The sequence below is a fragment of the Amblyomma maculatum genome, chromosome 1, assembly GCF_055883805.1.
Source record: "Amblyomma maculatum isolate TAMU_Amacu chromosome 1, ASM5588380v1, whole genome shotgun sequence".
NCBI lineage: Eukaryota > Metazoa > Arthropoda > Arachnida > Ixodida > Ixodidae > Amblyomma > Amblyomma maculatum.
The window spans coordinates 233312138-233330072 of record NC_139344.1 but is presented as its reverse complement, the minus strand read 5'-3'; the positions used below and the strand labels follow the sequence as shown (position 1 = coordinate 233330072).

Sequence of the window (17935 nt, the reverse complement as noted above, 5' to 3'; positions counted from 1 at the left end):
AGGGCTCGCCCACTATGCTCATAATGTGGGAATACAACCTTTTGGTGATCCACTGAGGTGACGTGCATGGCTAATTCTGCACAGAAGGCTGCTTTCTTAATGCGCAGAGAGCTTTCCGCAGAATACTGTGCAGATTCTTTATCCTCACTTTGCGGAATCTAAAACTTTCTGCTGCAGGAAATGGGGGACCTATTAGACTATTCTCTTCATTTACCACACCTCCTATGTCTGAAACAGTTACAGCACATACAGTACAATGATAACAGTTCAAAGATAGTCTGTTTTCTGTGTGTCTTCGCATAGCTAGTGTTATTTTTCTTAATGTAATGCACCAGCTAGCCCAACAGCATGTTTTTTCAGAATACGAAAGACTGAACGTCACTTACACAGTGAATGACGGCGTCTTTGTCAAATATCATCCCAACTGCTGTCCATAGTGCTGACACGATGGCTGCAGCCAGTATGCTACTCGTCCCCAAGCCTGCAATAATCGAGGAATAAAGTCCCTGCAATAATCATGCATACTTCAAGTTTATATAAGTAAAAGGGATTGCCCTCACCTGACCCTTGAGGCAATCTGGACCAGCTCTGCAGTTCAATGCCACCCATGTGTCGCACTAAGAGTTGCTCTGACAGCTTTCTTTTGCTGTCAATATCCACCACACCAGAGCCAATAAGGCACGCCTTTAGGAGAGCACCTGCCAGTTTGAAATAGAAGCTGAAATGGCCATGTCTGACTGCAAGAAATATTCGAACTCTGGTAAAATATAAGCAAGAATTATGGCCCATTTTAACCCTTTAAGTTCCCAGGACCAAGCTGCACTCGCCCAGGACTGAGCTGTGATGTTGTGCCAGTACAGTGCAGCCCACTTATAACGATACCAGATATAGCGATATATCGCTTAAAATGATCAAATTTTTGAGATTTATTATTTTTCCCATTGCCCCCATGTAAAAATAAACCAGATATAACGATCGATTATCGGCAGTACATCGGATACAAAAATAGCTTTATCGCTGCCCGACAAGTGTTTACCACGAAAATTTGACTGAATATTCAATAAAAGATACAATAGTAAAAAGACAATGACATGAGAACTCGACATATGCGGCGAAAACGGAAGAAAATGAGCACTATCGTCATTGCAATCGCAGCCACCCAAAGGGGGGAGAATGTTTTTGCAGGTCGTCGATGCGCAATCACGTGACACATGGGTGACGTAGTCTACACGTCACGTGCGCGTATCTCGCGGAGTCTTTTTTCTTTGTTTTTCCTTGTAAGAGGAAGCACTCGTGGTAGTTTGTTTTGTCCACGCCATGGCTCCTCCTCCAACACAGTCTTCTCCCCTCCCCCATGGCTCCAAGCAGTGCTGACATGACTATGGGCAGCAGAAAAGCAGAATTTTCCTCTCTTGGGGAAATGAGTGAGAGCAGATACTGTGCGTTCAGTCTTTTGCTTTCGTTCTCTTTCTTCCAGTGGTCTGGCGGGGTTAGAGATGGTATTCGAAGCAACGCAGGGACTTGGAGTCGTGAGTCTGCTTCTTCGCAGCGCGCTGCAGGGATTGTGAGTTTGCTTCCTCACTACAATGAAAACGTGCCAGAGTACTGACCTTATGCGGGACCGCAAATATATTGAGTACCTGCGCATAAGTTATTTGCACACACACGCGCCCACAAACATGCAGTTTTGTAGTGGCAAAAAGCAAATAACTTTAACTGCATGAGAGCATCTTGTGTGTAAACGTTGATGTTTGAAATTAAGCTGTGAAATTATACAAGATGGTAATTATCTTATGGACAAACAATTTTGCGTCACTACATATATATATATATGCAGTAAAAACCTTGTTAAGTCGAACTCGGCTTATTCGAAATCCCGCATAATTTGAAGGTTTTCAGCGGTCCCAACATTTTCGATGAATATTTTGCTGGATAAATTGAACAGTCAGCGTGCCTCAACTCAGTTAATTCGTTAGTTCTGACTGTAGCCTCGGTGATCTGTGCTATGCGGCGCGCGTTTCGGAGGCTAGAATCAGTTTTTCAGAGATGCCGCTAGGTGCCACTAGCACCACTAGGTCTTTCCGCCTTTCCATTGTAACTGTCTACAATTTGCGCTGCGGTCATCACACGGTTCAGTCTCGTCATCTTCACCGCATTTCAACCTGTTCTGTGCCCTGAGTGGACGTGTATGTGCTGTGCTCTTCGTTTCCGACCACGTGCGCAGAGTTTCTGAGAAGAAAATGCCCAAGCATTAAAGCCTTGACTCTATGCCAAAAGGTGTGCCTGATTGAAGAGGCAAAAAAAATGGACGAAGTCCAAAACGCAGCTGGCAGAAAAACAACGTGCCTCTATCAACCCTTTTGACTATCTTGAAAAACAAAGCAAAGGTTCTCTAAGCTTATGGAAAGACCCATTCGGTGAAGCGGACAAGAATTCGTTTTCCAATCTATCCGGACATGACTTACGGTGCCGCGAACTACCGCGCCAAGCGGTCGCGGATCAATGACTACTTCAAGTGAACATCTAAATAAAGGGACTGTATTGATGCATCAAAGTATCGTGCAATTATTTTCCATTTTTCATCCATTTTTGATAATTCGAAACCACAGTTAACTCGAAAGTTTTTTGCGGTCCCAAGGACTTTGAATTAATGAGGTTTTACTGTATATATATATATATATTTGTTTCACATAATTGAGGCGTAAATTTTAAGGTGCAAAATGGCCGATTGAGCCAAGTACACGGGCACAGCAAATCTTCAGCACTCCCTCCGCTGCCGCTCGGCCAAACCAGCCCATACCTCACAGCCAGGGAAAAAAAAAAGAATAAAGGAAGCAAGCGTGCACACTGCTTTGCCGAGGGCAGCTCCAAGCCATCACTTGTTTGAAACCACGCTGTCTACTTTGGCTAGCCTTCCCGCCCCTCCTTTCAATCTTTCCTCACTAATAGGGGAAAAAAAATACAGAAGAAAGCGTGCGTGCTGTTGAGTGCGGACGGCTAGATGCTCTCCCACCTCCAGCTCGAAGCCGCGCTCCGACGACTAAGCGCTTTTCTCACTACCCTAGTAGAAGAAAAAAAAAACGTAGGAAGGACACGTAGAAGTGACGTAGCTCTACGTCACTTTTGTGTCACGTGATTGCGTGTTCAGGACCTGCAAAAATATCCTCCCCCCCAAAGTGGTGGCGACTACATTGACGGACGGCGAGATAGCTCATGAGATGAAACGGCAGATTCATCAGAATTTTTGGCAGGATTTCAAGGTTGGAAGCCCCGTGAAAAAATAGACATTCGCACTCTACGATTTTAATGATCATCAAGGCTGGGGACGTCCTTCAGTTCATCCAGCCACTAATCGGTTTCGTGCACGCAAAAAGGACTGCCACCAGCGTACACGCTACTGAAAGCGATGCTCACAGCGATTGTCAAGCTTCAGCTGCTGCTCAAGCGAGCGCGAATTTCCGACTTCTTTAAGTATGCTTAAGTTATTTTATGGCTATTGATGTATACTGTAATAAAGTGTTTAGTGCTCAGTACGATGATTAGCGTTGTTCAACCCGATTCACTCATCGCTAGTAGTAGGCAAGCCTACATACATGAGAAAATATGTGGGTGTGCTTCTTCTTTTTTTTTTTTCATCTTAACTTTTTTTCCGCCGGTCCAGGTATAACGATAATCGGTTATAACGATCGGATTTTCAGGTTTTCTCAATATCGTTATAAGTGGACTGCACTGTATATCGCCAATGATGAGTCGTAGTCAAACCTCGTTATAGTGAACTAGTAAAAAATCGTATAGCAGTTCGATACTGCTAAAATTTATAATAAAAAACCTTGCAAGAAACACGCATAAAAGTAGCGAGATTTAGACACTGAAGGGATAGAAATTCAGATTATCCTTGCTAGACAAATGTGGAGACGTTTTCCAGAGATTTACCGACGTTTTCAAAGACTCTTGCGGCGATTCCGGAAACCGCAAAAACTGAGCGCCAGATAGGTTGGCTTCCCCGCGAATCGCCGCTAGCCTGCATGACTGTAATCCAAGCATCTGCTAGGGTAGCTTTTTCGCATTGCAGCCATGTGGTGTGAAAAATGGTACGTCAGAACATTGCAGCTTCAGCAGTTTTCATCACATCTGTGACAGCCGACGTGAGCACAGGATAGGCCGTTGAGGGGTTCAAAAGACATGGACTCATGATGGAGGGTGGGCTTACAGCCGTGCCACTGTATATTCCGTAGTGCTGCTGGCTTATGAGAGGTACCAACACTATAAAACGCAAACTTTCGTGCTCTGGAGGGTTCGCTATATATGTTCATTTTATGACCAACCACATACGATATATTAAGTTGAAAATAAATGTGTTAGTTAAAAATATTTCGGAAGTTTGATATATCCAATAATTCTTAATATCTACGTTTGTTATATCGAGATTTGACATACCTGACGAGAGCCTGCTGCTGTTTTGGTTTCACTCCCAAAGACCACATAGGCACATTTGTCTAATTCGATTTCAGTTTTTAATACTACAAGACAAAAGTCAGAAAAAATGGTCTTTTACATTTGGCCCGAATCTGGCTCAGTGGCGATGGCCGCACACTTGAATAATACCAGTAGCAATGAAGTTACTTGGAAACACGCCGTTTCTTGCAGCAGTTCAGACAGTGGCAATAATAAAGACATTCAATTTGTCTTCGAGAGTGAGTCTGAGATAGTAGCTGAATTTGAGAGGCTTTGACACTAACCAGAGTGATGATGATATGCTAACATAGACCTTGTGCATCATAAAAATTTGTCCCTGTTAATACGGAGCATTGTATAGACACCCAATATTTTGTTACAGTGTGCCTGTTCAAATAGATATGAACATTTCACAATTTATCATCTATTCGCTGCTGCAAAGGCAAAAGAAAGTTCCTTAAAAAAGCTTTTTCTTAATTTTTTTTTATTAATAGCAAACAGGTCCAATCAAACAATACATTTTCAGAATCAGAATGGCAATAAAAAGAGTATGAACAAGTAAAAAGAATCTGGGAAATTCAGTACTCTTTTTTCCGAAAAATAAAATGGGGGTTCAAGGTTTTGTTTAAAAAAGCCTAATTTGGAATAATACCTGTACCTGTACATCAACTGTGTTGAACGTATATATATGGACCACAACATTTGACAGAAAGATCAGTTTCATCCCTGCATTTGCAGGCAGCCTGGAACAGGCATGAGGAGACTAAGCCTCAGCAAGTGAACTGCACAGTGCATCCTTGAGATTTCAAGTGATCTGGTAGTTAAAAAAAAACTTAGTTTACTTTTCTTTTTATCTCTATTTATGCAACCATCAAGCAGGTGTTCATCAGATAAAATTACTGTGATGCAAACAGTTTTCGGCCGTTTATTTAAGGCCCATTTGGTAGTTTGAGCTTAATTTGGACAGTTTTCCCGGTTGCTTGAAGGCTAAATTATTGAGAGTTTACTGCACTCAGCAGTGATACGACAGCTCCACCAGGTTTCATGCTGGTCCTTTTTGCACAAAAAACTGGTATACGGAATCCTATATAAAATGTACAGTTTGAAGTATGCAGTTTTCCCGTGAAGACTCAAAAAGACACTGCAGGACAAAAATCAGATAAGAATTAATAGTAAGGAAAGCCACCTGCCATAGATTTTCCTCTCACGTTAGTTCGTGTTTTATCAGCCTGAAACATGCGAGGTTCTGCCAAATTTCCAGTAATTCAGCACTAGCTAAGAGGTGGTCGGTGCCACAAGTTCGTTATATCAAGGTCAACCGCCGCAGCAGATTTGTTGCGTGGAGTTTTCAAATATGCGCACTTCAATGGGGGAGGCGGTAGGGAACTGAATAACTTAGTAATATAGAGGAATTTGCTACACGGAGGTTCGTTACATAGAGGTTTAAATGTATATAAAATTTTACACAAAATTTATTTTTATTATATGAATCCTGAAATAAACAAGATAAATAATGCTTTTTTTTTTTTCATTTTATTTTTATGTACTAATATAATATTCGAAGGCATTTTTTCTCCATATTCGTATGCGATTCCGATTTGAACATTTCAATTTTCGCACATCCCTACTTACAACACAACATACGGAGAAATTATTTGTTGATAGAGACTTCAGAATGCTTAACTGCTTGCAATGAAACTATGGTAAAGAAAAAAGGTCAAAAGTCATTACAGTGCACAGCTTACATCTTGCTACAATATAAAGACCGGCTGTGGAGACAAATACGAAAATGAGAGCTTTCTGTTTCCAATTTAGGCAACTGAAAATGCCAAGCTCAAATTTACGAGCTGAGGACATAGTTGCCAATGACGCTAACAGCTCCAATAGTGCCCTGCTTTTATCCTGAAGCTATCCTTTCTCTCAGCTCTACTGTGACTGGCCTAACATATCTAAACAAATGTCTTCAAAAGAGGCACAACATGTCCCAGACACTAGGCCACACAATGTACAGAGGTAGGGATCATAAAACTGAGGGACACAGATTTTGTTGCACATCATTTGACAGCATAACCGGACATGGTGAGAGAAACCTGTATAGAGTGATGATGCTTGATCGATTTTTATGTCACATAGCAACACTATGAGGCATGCCTTGATAAAAAGCTCTGGATTATAGCAAATACCTGGACTCATTTAACATGTAGAAAATACCGGAACATGGCTGTGTTTACATTCAACATTTGTCAGCGTAGCTGCTGTAACTGGGGTCAGATCAGTGCCTTCGAGGTCAACAGCCAAAGAGCCCAGCACAAGCCACAGCAGTTGGCAAGAGAAGGGCTGCAGGCAGTGACACCTCATTTCATTCAGATGTCACATAATGTAGCTTTCGAACAAACTGGGACCAACCAACGTTCTGAGATCTTTTTGTGCAAACAAGGCACTCTCAATGCTCCTATATTCCATCTGTCACACGACAGAGATGTACTACTTCACTTCACTTCACTTTATTACCTTAAAGACCCCACATTGGGGGCATTACATAAGGGGTGGGAGTACAAACATTGATTGAATATGATTGCCTACATGATATTTATGAAGTGCATATTTAAACTGTTTACAAAACTTGATGGGCAGGTGATGGCATGAACATCGTGGGGAAGGCCATTCCAGTCTTTTGCAGTGTGAAGAAAGAATGATGAAGAAAAAGTGACGGCGCGGGCGCGCTGGCATGAAACTACTAGTGGATGGCCGGTGCGATGAGATATGCGAGCTGGCGATGTGATGTAGGGTGGTTGGCCGAGGGAGCTGTAAAAAAACTTATGGAACAGATTAAGAGAAGCAATGCGACGACGATGGGCAAGAGTTGATAAACCTGATTGCCGTTAAAGTGACGATACACTGCTGTCATACGAATAGGAAGAATGAATGAACCTCGTGGCGCGATTTTGGACAGATTCTAGTGAACTGATGAGATATGCTTGTTGCAAGCTCCAGATAGCAAACGCGTATTCTAGTTTGGGTCGGATGAGCGATTGGTAGGCGAGAAGTTTAATACTTTGAGGGGCGTGCCGTAAATGGCGTTTCAAAAAACCCAATGATCGGTTAGCTGATGCGACGGTGTTCGTTACATGTGAGCGCCAGGAGAGATCCTGGCACAAGGTGTGGGGCTAAAATTTGAACTCAAGCATGTGAGAGCACGCAGGCACAAATTTCAGCACAAACGCATACAAACACACACACACACACACACAAAAAAAAAACATTTAGTGCATACTATATCAAGCATTCTAAGAGTGGCCGGTAAGCAAACAATGAAACCAGGTAGCAACCTTACCTCTAGCACCAGGTTGACTGTAATCCAAAAGGTCTTCTGCACTTGTTATTTCCATCTTCTCTGGAACAAGGTCGTGCAGCAATGTGATGACAATGCGTGGTCTGTTGGTCAGCAAAGAAGGCCACACTATAGCAAATCATCCCTGTCATCACTTTGAAAAGGTGTGGTTGGTGTCAACACACTTACTCCTGCAGTCGTCGTGCCTTGGCTCCAATTGGCCTCTGTCAAGCAATGACAAGGTGCATTAAATGTGTGCTCAGAGCGCTTCATGCACCACTGCCGCTGCGAACTATGCGTGAAATTACAGCTAGCAGTAGTGGGCAGGAAATGAGTGTTTCAGCAAGTCTAAAGTTTCTCAATGGGAACAAGGCCATCTTTTCCCCACAAGAATTGTGGCCATAAACTGAAGGTGGTTAAACACAGGTGCCTCAATGCTGGTTGCTGCAGTAAAGCAGTAAATATTTATGAAAGTCTGTCTGACCAGATTTACCCAAAACCTGTTCCTCAGCTTGCATCTCATTTGAACATCTGGCAGTGCACTGCTGTTCACGTTTTCCATGATCAGCAACTGAACAAAGTAGTATGCAGTTCCGGTGTTGCATCCGTCACGACGGAAACATTTGATCAATGCTTACACTTCTAACTTAGACACAACTCATTTTTCGAAACTCTTCAAATAATTCTGGAGTTGAAACTGATTAATTTGAAATGCAGAACACCAGTTCAATGATGCAAATGCTAATGCAAATAAGCCATGTTATTTGCTGCTGAAACGTTTTGAATGAGAAGCTTACTGTGCAAGAAACATTACTGAATGACATCTGAGAATTTGAAAATGATGCATGTACAGCATTATCATCATCATCATCAGCCTGACTATACCCACTGGAGGGCGAAGGCCTCTCCCATATTTCTCCACTTAACCCGGTTCTGTGCTAGCTGCATCCACTTGACCCCTGCGAACTTCTTAACCTCATCCGCCCACCTAACTTTCTGCCGCCCCCTGCTACGCTTTCCTTCCCTTGGAATCCAGTTTGTTACCCTAAGCGACCATCGGTTATCCTCTCTTTGCACTACATGTCCTGTTCATGCCCATTTCTTCTTAATTTCCACTAGAATGTCGGTAACCTGAGTTATTTCTCTGACCCACTCTGCACGCTTCCTATCTCTTAATGTTACCCATACCATTTTTCATTCCATAGCCCTCTGGGTTGTCCTCGTAGAACTCTCTTGGTTAGCCTCCACGTTTCAGCCCCATAGGTGAGTACAGGTAAGATGCAACTGTTATATACTCTCCTCGTTAGCGATACCGGTAAGCTGCTAGTCATAATCTGTGAGTGCTTGCCAAATGCGCTCCATCCCAATCTTATTCTTCTTGTTATTTCCTTTTCATGGTCCGGATCTGCGGTTACTATCTGTCCTAAGCAGACAAATTCGCCTACTACTTCCAGTACTTCGCTACCTAATGTAAACTGCTGTTCCTTTCCGAGGCTGTTGAACATTACCTTAGTCTTCTGCATACAATCAAACCTGTATATATCGAACCCGGATATATTGAATTTCGGTTATATCAAACTCACGGAATATCCCCTTGAAAATCCCATGTAAAAGTATAGGAAAGCCGCGTCATATATCGAACTCAGTTTCACTGGTCGTTCGATATATTGAACTCCGCACCACGCACTGGAAAGTGTGCCTTTCCCAAAGACGATCGTATCATCCTCGGCCGTTTGCCGCGTGACGTTTTCAAGCCACGCGCGGAAGTAATGAGAGGGGACAGTTCGGCTAGGGCAGCGCCGCGCCTATTCCCGAAAAGAGCGCGCATAAGCGATTATCGTTTCCCCTGCGCCAGCACGTGACGTTTGCAAGCCATGTGCGTGAATGAACCAGAGAGAAACGGTGGGAACGAGAGGGGAAAAACGCGGCAGAGCGAATCGCGAGGGTGTGCCCTTTCTTTTGCCGGGCTACCTCTCTCCTTCCGCTTTCCCGGCCCAATTCGTTTGCAGTAGCACGCGTTAAGCATGCGCCAAGCCAGCTCAGCCCGTTTTCAGACAGAACGTCGGACGCTTTCTCCGGCGTGTGTTGCGAACCCTCTGTGCGCGGCGGCTAACGTGGCTATGGCGCCTGCGGAAGTTAAGAAGCGGCAGATCTTTTTTTTTTTTTACTTGCGAGATTCGTATATTTTTATTGCTGTGCTGTATGCGCGGCATAGCGTAAGATATGGCGTTACGAAGCGGCATTTTTTTTTTTTCTTTTTGCGGGAGTCGTTTATCTTTGCATGTATGAATCGGCAAAAGCACGCAGTCAGCTGCGATCATGACACCGGCTTTTAGCATTTTTTGCTTCAAACAGCATTTGCAGCTACTGTGTCACGCTTTCCAATGATTTTGTGGCAGTGGACTACGCCCGCCCCAAGCGCAGTGTGATAAATCGAACCACGCTTGTGCAATCAAGCCATAACGAGCACTCGGCCAGTTCGCTCCCGCCGCCACAGGAGCTATCAAAAGATAAACACGCCGCGAAGTTATCGCTGCGCAGCATCTTGGCACGCTGCCAAGAAATAAGCTGGGGATGAGACAACCGAAACCGAGTGCGACATGCAAGCGAAAACGCTGGCGATTTCTGCCGCGGCGACACAGAAACCTTGTTTTGAGCTGCCGCGGTGGCTCGAACGGCAGAGGGACGCAGTTCCAACAAGTTGGAAATGTTTTGCTCTGTCGCTGCCGCTCGTCGATGGAGCGAGCTGGCCTTAACGCTTTCTTTCTTTTTTTCAAATTCTCGAGTGCAAAAGTGGAGGGTGGGTTCATCATGCGAGTGTGTTGATTACGCGACAAATACGGTATCGTTTTTTCGCATCGTAAGTGCCGTCCCAAGCCGATTTCTGTATATCGAATTATCGATATATCGAACTATTTCGCGATCCCCTTCGAGTTCGATATATCCGGGTTTGACTGTATTGATTTTCAAGCCTACCTTTCTAATTTTCCTGTCTAGGTCACCAATCATTGTTTGCAGTTCATCCCCCGAGTTGATTAGCAAGGCAATGTCATCAGCAAATCGCAGATTACTGAGGTATTCTCCATCTACCCTTATCCCTAACTGCTCCCATTCCAAGTCTCTGAATACTTCCTCTAAGAAAGCTGTGAATAGTACTGGGGAGATTGTGTCTCCTTGTCTAACACCTTTCTTTATGGGAATTTTGTTACTTTCTTTATGCAGAACTATGGTTGCTGTGCAGCCACTATATATATCTTCCAGCACTTTCACGTACGGCTTGTCTACCCCCTGATTTTGCAATGCCTGCATCACCGTCGAGGTTTCAACTGAGTCAAATGCTTTTTCGTAATCAATGAATGCTATGTATAAGGGCTGGTTATATTCCGAGCATTTTTCTATCACCTGATTGATGGTATGGATATGATCGATAGTAGAGTATTGTTTCCGAAAACCTGCTTGATCCTTTGCTTGATTGCAGTCTAAGGTTGTCCTGATTCTATTAGCGATTACCTTAGTAAATACCTTATACGTAACAGACAGTAGGCTGATTGGTCTGTAATTTTTAAGGAGTCCCCTTTCTTATGAATGAGGATAATGTTTGCATTCTTCCATGATTCAGCTACCGTCGATGACACCAGGCACTGCGTATACAGGGTGGCCAGTTTTTCTAGCACGATATCCCCCCGTCCTTTAGCACATCTGTTGTTATCCGATCCTCTCCAGCCGATTTCCCCCTTTTCATAGTTTCTAATGCCTTCTTGACCTCGTCCTTCGTCACTGCTGGAAAGTCTGACTGTTTTTCCCTGCCGCTAAACTCGTTACAGTCCTGACTACTTTGGCTACTGTAGAGATCTGTATAGAACTCCTCGGCTACTTTGACTATATTGTCCAAATTCGTGATGACGTTGCTCGCCTGGTCCCTTATCGCATACATCTGGTTTTTGCCTATGCCCAATTTCTTCTTTACCGCTTTAAGGCTTCCCACGTTCTTTACAGCGTGCTCAATTTTCTCCATGTTATACTTTCTTATATCGGCCACCTTGCGCTTATTGATTAGCTTTGATATCTCGGCCAATTCAATCTGGTCTGTTGGATTGGAAGCTTTCATACTCTGGCGTTTCTTAATCAAATCTTTCGTCTCCTTAGACGGCTTACCGGTATCCTCTCTAACTATCCTACCGCCTACTTCTATCGCACACTCAGTAATGATATCTCTGAAATTATTGTTCACTGCTTCTAGGGTAATGTCGCCATTCTCGGTTAGAGCAGAATACCTATTCTGTAGCGAGATCCTGAATTCTTCTGCCCTCCCCCTCACCGCTAATTCGTTGATTGGTTTCTTTCTTACTAATCTGTTGCGTTCCTTCTTCAGATGTAGGCTAATTCGGGACCTCACCATCCTGTGGTCACTGCATCGCACTTTCCCGATTACCTCTACATCTTGCACAATGGCGGGGGTTGAACACATTATGAAGTCAATTTCATTTTTAGTCTCGCCGTTAGGACTTTTCCATGTCCATTTCCGGTTCTTCCGTTTGCTGAAGAAGGTATTCATCATCATCATCATCATCAGCCTGATTATACCCACTGCAGGGCGAAGGCCTCTCCCATATTTCTCCACTTAACCCGGTTCTGTGCTAGCTGGATCCACTTGACCCCTGCGAACTTCTTAATCTCATCTGCCCACCTAACTTTCTGCCGCCCCCTGCTACGCTTTCCTTCCCTTGGAATCCAGTTTGTTACCCTCAGCGACCATCGGTTATCCTCTCTTCGCACTACATGTCCTGCCCATGTCCATTTCTTCTTCTTAATTTCCACTAGGATGTCGCTAACTTGAGTTATTTCTCTGACCCACTCAGCACGCTTTCTATCTCTTAATGTTACCCCTACCATTTTTCGTTCCATAGCCCTCTGGGTTGTCCTCAACTTAAGTAGAACTCTCTTGGTTAGCCTCCACGTTTCTTAATGAATTATCTTAATGATTCTTAAGTTATTGCGCTCCGCAAACTCAACTAGTAACTCCCCCCTGCTATTCCTAGAACCAATGCCATAGTCACCTACTGCCTGGTCTCCGGCCTGCTTTTTCCCTACCTTGGCATTGAAGTCGCCCATTAGTACAGTATACTGCGTCTTTACTTTTCGCATTGCAGATTCTACATTTTCGTAGAAGCTTTCAACTGCTTGGTCATCATAACTACATGTAGGTGCATAGGCCTGTACAACCTTCAGTTTATACAGCTTATTAGGCCTAATTGCGATGCCTGCCACCCTCTCATTAATACTATAGAATTCATCTATATTACCCGCTATATACTTATTGACAAGGAAACCTACTCTTAGTTGTCGCCCCTTTGGTAAACCTCGATAACACAGTACATGCCCATCCTTCAGTACTGTATATGCCTCATTCGGCCTCCTAACCTCACTAAGCCCTATGACATCCCATTTCATACCCTCTAGTTCTTCTAACAGCACTGCTAAACTAGCTTCACTAGCTCGGGTTATAACGTTAAACATTGCCAGGGTCAGTTTCCAATGGCGGCCTGTCCAGCGGAGCCAGAAGTTCTTAGCACCCCCTCCTGCGTCACAGGTCTGACCGCCGCCATGGTCAGTTGTTCCGCAGCCGCTGGTGACTGAGGGCCGGGGTTCTATGGAGTTTATCATGAGAGGTTGCGGCTAATTACTGCACCAGGGTGGCCAACTCCTGTTCTGGTGAGGGAGTGCGTTGCCGGAGGTGTCACCGGCATCAGGTCGCACCCCAAACCTGTTTATGCCTATAGGCAACCGTTAATCAAATGATCAGCATCCACAGTTATGATTACACTGCGCGCTCACGCAAGCACACACATGCACACACACGCACACGTGCGCGCGTGCACACTCAAATGATGATAGATATATGAATAAATAAAACGCCATGTTCTGGTTAATGAAGCATGCAACCTACCTCCTAAACTCTTGTTATTCGAAAACGAAGCGTCGTAATGAGAAATATAAGCTCGACATAGGGCATCACAACTGAATTAAATTTTCCCAGGGAGCCGCACTCGGCACATTTTAACCTCACTTATTATACAGTCAATATCCACCTGACGCAGATGAAAGTGCGTGTATTTAAAAGTAATTCACGTTCCATAGCTCTAACCAAAACAATGCCCACACAGCAGCCACTTTAAGCTTGTTTTATGAAAAATAAGCTAGCATTAAAGCAAAGTATACAGCTCTGCAGCTGACTGAATATATACCGGGAGGTTCAGCGAACACTTTAAGATTCCTAAATATAGTGGGTTTAAAATAAAAAGAAATACATTTGCTGGAACCGACTCTTTGCTCATGAGAGCAAAGTGACAAAGTCGCCGGGTGGAGCGACATATACGTCACACGCGCTGTTACGATGTTGCTTTATGGTTTGTGGACTTTAACATCACCCAAAGCGACTGAAGCTATGAGAGACACTGTAGTGGAGGACTCTGAAAATTTCGACCTCAAGGAGTTCTTTAACGTGCACTGACATCGCACAGCACACGGGCGCCTTGCTTTTCACCTTCATCGAAGAGCTGCCACATGGCTAGAATTCGATCCCGCGTACTTGGGCACTCTAGTGGAGTGCCATAACCACTGAGACACGCAGCGGGGTCGCTACGAAGTGAAGTCGCTTATCATGGTAACATTTGTGGGCCTTGTCGTGCGATACAGTTTTTGTAATGAATTTTTTCTCCTAATGTACTTATTGGATTACGAGCTCCAGTTCAGCAGATACAACATAGCCGCTATAAGGAAAAAAAAAAGGCTACTTAGGGAGTTTATTTCATTACCGAACTGAAGCATTCTGCCTCTTACCTGAAGTCCGCCGTATCCCTCAGTACAGGCCCCATGGGTACGATAAATCGAAAGCCGCCAGTTCCTTCCTGTGTGTGTGTGTGTGTGTGTGTGTGAGTGTGTGTGTGTGTGTGTGTGTGTGTGTGTGTGTGTGTGTGTGTGTGTGTGTGTGTGTGTGTGTGTGTGTGTGTGTGTGTGCGCGTGTGTGTGTGTGTGTGTGTGTGTGTGTGCGCGTGTGTGTGTGTGTGCATGCGTGCGCGTCAGTAAATGCATCGGTAAGCGAGACAGCGTTGGCTGTGGTATGTAAGCCTTCGCTGGGGAGGAATCGTCATTACCACAGACAGCGTCGAATAGCTCCTCGGCGGAGCTGTTATTGAATGCGGCTGAAGAAAATAGAGAATGCCGGCATATACATATAATTTGTGCGAAATGCGCGCGGGTGCTCGGAGACAAACAGCAGCATACCACCTAGCAGACAGCCAAGTGAGCCAAATTAAGTGCAAGCCAATTAAGCGGCAGGTGTCTGAAGGTATTAAACCTGGCCAGATACTTTCCTTAAAATACCCTGTACTACAAGTTCCAAAATATACCAATTTCCAACAAAAATTTAGTCTTGCATGTATTTTGAACTGTTAGCTCACCTTGCCATCAATAAGAACAGCAATGTTGATTACAGAACCCCCAAGTTCGTAACAGATGGGTGGTGTGTCTGTCCAACCGCCAAAGAGATCCATTCTTGCTGGGCACTCAGCCACAGCCCAAACTCCAAAAGGAGCCAGAAGGGGAGATGGAGTCGTTATGATGTACTGCAACCAAACAACACAGCAAGTCAAGTTGAAAGGAAAAAAATAAAAAGGTATGCCACCAAAAATGTCAGTGCATCTGAATGATAGAATAAAGTAAGAAAAGAATCATCGTTAAAACTTCAAGTTGGGCTAATTGGTAATTTCTTGTTGCAATCATTTTGTAGCGCTAAAAACACGGACACAAAGAACATGAAACACAAGGGACACCCACTAGACTGCAACTAGTTTTTACTGTACAAATACCCTGCTCCGATACAATGGCTCGAAAAGGTAGCCCTTGCTTATGAGTCTTTACGGAAAAAAAGATTCTTAGGCTATTCTCATCGGCCTTGTCCACCTGGTTTTTCAGTCGATTAGCAGCATTTTGGATTTACTTGCATTTTACCTAAGAGTAACAGTCGTGCGGTTCAGAGATGAATGTTTTATACAGAAGAAAAGAATTTGTATAGGTTCATTTCTGAGCGATATATTTTTATCACTGTGTGACAAGCGGATTACTGTGTGTTTAGATAGAAGTGTTGTAAAATGTTGAAGATATGTAGATGATTATCTGGTGTTTGTTACTCTGAACTGTTGCCAGCAAAGCGGGAGTGTTGTTTCTAGTGTTTTAGAGGTGTTTGATAGGTGTTCTGGGGGGCTTCGTTTCACTCCTGAGCTTCCTACAAATGGCTGTATACAGTTTTCAGAACTGTCCATCTGCATCACGGAAGAGCGTACATGCTGGGCTTATAAACCACGGTCCAAAAACCAGATTTTAAACTATGTTTCGGCACATTCAAAGTTCGTTAAGCGTGGCATAGTGATGAATGGCCTACGTGCGGCATTGCGAAAGTCGTGCAAGCATAACATGGAAGTCAGTCTTCGAGAGCAAGTTAACCGTTTGGCCAAAGCGGACTGCGCCCCTGAAACAGTGACTGCGGTGATAGAGGCATTGATAAGGGAACTTAATCTCGCCCTTGGTGGTGCCAAAGCGAAGGCGTCTGCTGAAAGGCAGAAGCGACAGGTGGCAATCCCTTATATCCACCGCCTCAAAAAAGTGGCACGGAAGGGTGGTCTGGGGGTAAAGTTCACGGCTCCTAATAAGCTGGTCCGACTATGTTCTGCTGTTACGGAAGCGAAGAAGCCATGCTGCAGCAAAAAACACCAAACTAAATTTGTGACATGTAGGACGGGAGTCGTGCACTCAATCCCGCTTGCCTGTGGCAAAGTATATATTGGCCAAACTGGAAGGTGTTTGAATGACTGTATAAGAGAGCACCATAGGGCTGTTGAATCACTGGCCGGAGGGTCAGAATTCGTGAGGCATTGCAAGAGTCGCAAAGATTGTTTTCCAGTATGTGATGCCACGTCCGTGATGTACGTGGGGACCGAGAAAAAAGAAAGGGAGATTATTGAAGCCTATCAAATTGACAAGGCGGGCGACATGTGTATTAGCACCCCTTCCCTTACGTTGGCAGAAAAAGAAATTACTTATCTTCGTGATCACATGCCACAAAGGAAAGAGGGTGGGTAGTGTGTGTAAGTGTGGGGGGGAGGGGAGGGAAGACCATGTGTGAATGATGAGGCACCTGCGTGTGCTTAATGATCGTCATGTATTTATACAGTAAAAACTAGTTGCAGTCTAGCGGGTCTCCCTTGTGTTTTGTGTTCTTTGTGTCCGTGTTTTTACCGCTACAAAATGATTCCAACAAGAAAAGAATCAGTTTAAGGGGGGAGCCTAGTCTTGAGTAAAAAATTTTTACTTTTAGAGCTACCAACCTGAAACTTTCCAGAATTATGTAGTTTTGCATGCTGATTTCAAATATGCAGTCAGATTTACTCTGTAGTGTATAGATCATATTTTATGCTAATTACTATGTCTGACTGTTATGAAAACAATAGAAAAAGAACTGCTTCATAGCAATAGCTAAAACTAATATAAGAGTGTCCCTGGAAGCCTAAGGTTTGAAATAAGACTTGTTTCATCATTTTGTGTTCAATCTGTACAAAGTTATGGAAGTTCAAATTTTCAAGTCAATAACTGAAAGCTGCCTTTTTGCAATAGCTATAAAATTTTGAAATGTTCTAAGTCAAATATTAGTTGCACTGTGCTTTTATTGCAAACCTCACACATAGAGGATTCAAATAAAACAAGAATGATGAAGATCTATTGAGCAGTTGTGAAGCCCCACCTCTCACAAAATTTGAGTGTACCAAAATTTTGTTCTTGAGAAAAACGAAAAAAACTAATTACGATGAGATGAGAGGATTTATTGAGGAGGAAAGCATTCGGTTATGTAATGTGAAGGCTTAGAAAGCCCCAGGGCAATAGTCTTCATCAGGTTTTCCACGCTGCCTTTTCTTTACGGAAGTCTGGAAAGCTGCCGACGCAGCATGCTTTTTCTCGGACTTCACAGCACGAACCCTATCTTTCTCGGCAGCTCTAGAACTACTGTTGTCACTTGGTTCCAACTGCAGCTCCCTTAGTATGCTAGAGCTGGCATACTGTGTGCCAAAGTTGAAACGCATGACAGCTTCTGCTACA

General features: G+C 43.9%; 1 protein-coding gene across 2 annotated transcripts in view; it reads right to left on the bottom strand.

Moving 5' to 3' along the window:
• Positions 1-17935, bottom strand: part of LOC146205900 (L-fucose kinase-like) — a 94260-nt gene that overhangs the window by 21153 nt on the left and 55172 nt on the right. For both annotated transcript variants that reach the window (XM_084590565.1, XM_084590566.1), the window contains 5 exons: positions 15247-15411; positions 7976-8010; positions 7790-7890; positions 561-698; positions 387-481 (listed from right to left, as the gene is read on the bottom strand). In XM_084590565.1, the coding sequence (XP_084446691.1) occupies positions 387-481; positions 561-698; positions 7790-7890; positions 7976-8010; positions 15247-15411 (534 nt within the window). The remainder of the gene's footprint in view (positions 1-386; positions 482-560; positions 699-7789; positions 7891-7975; positions 8011-15246; positions 15412-17935) is intronic.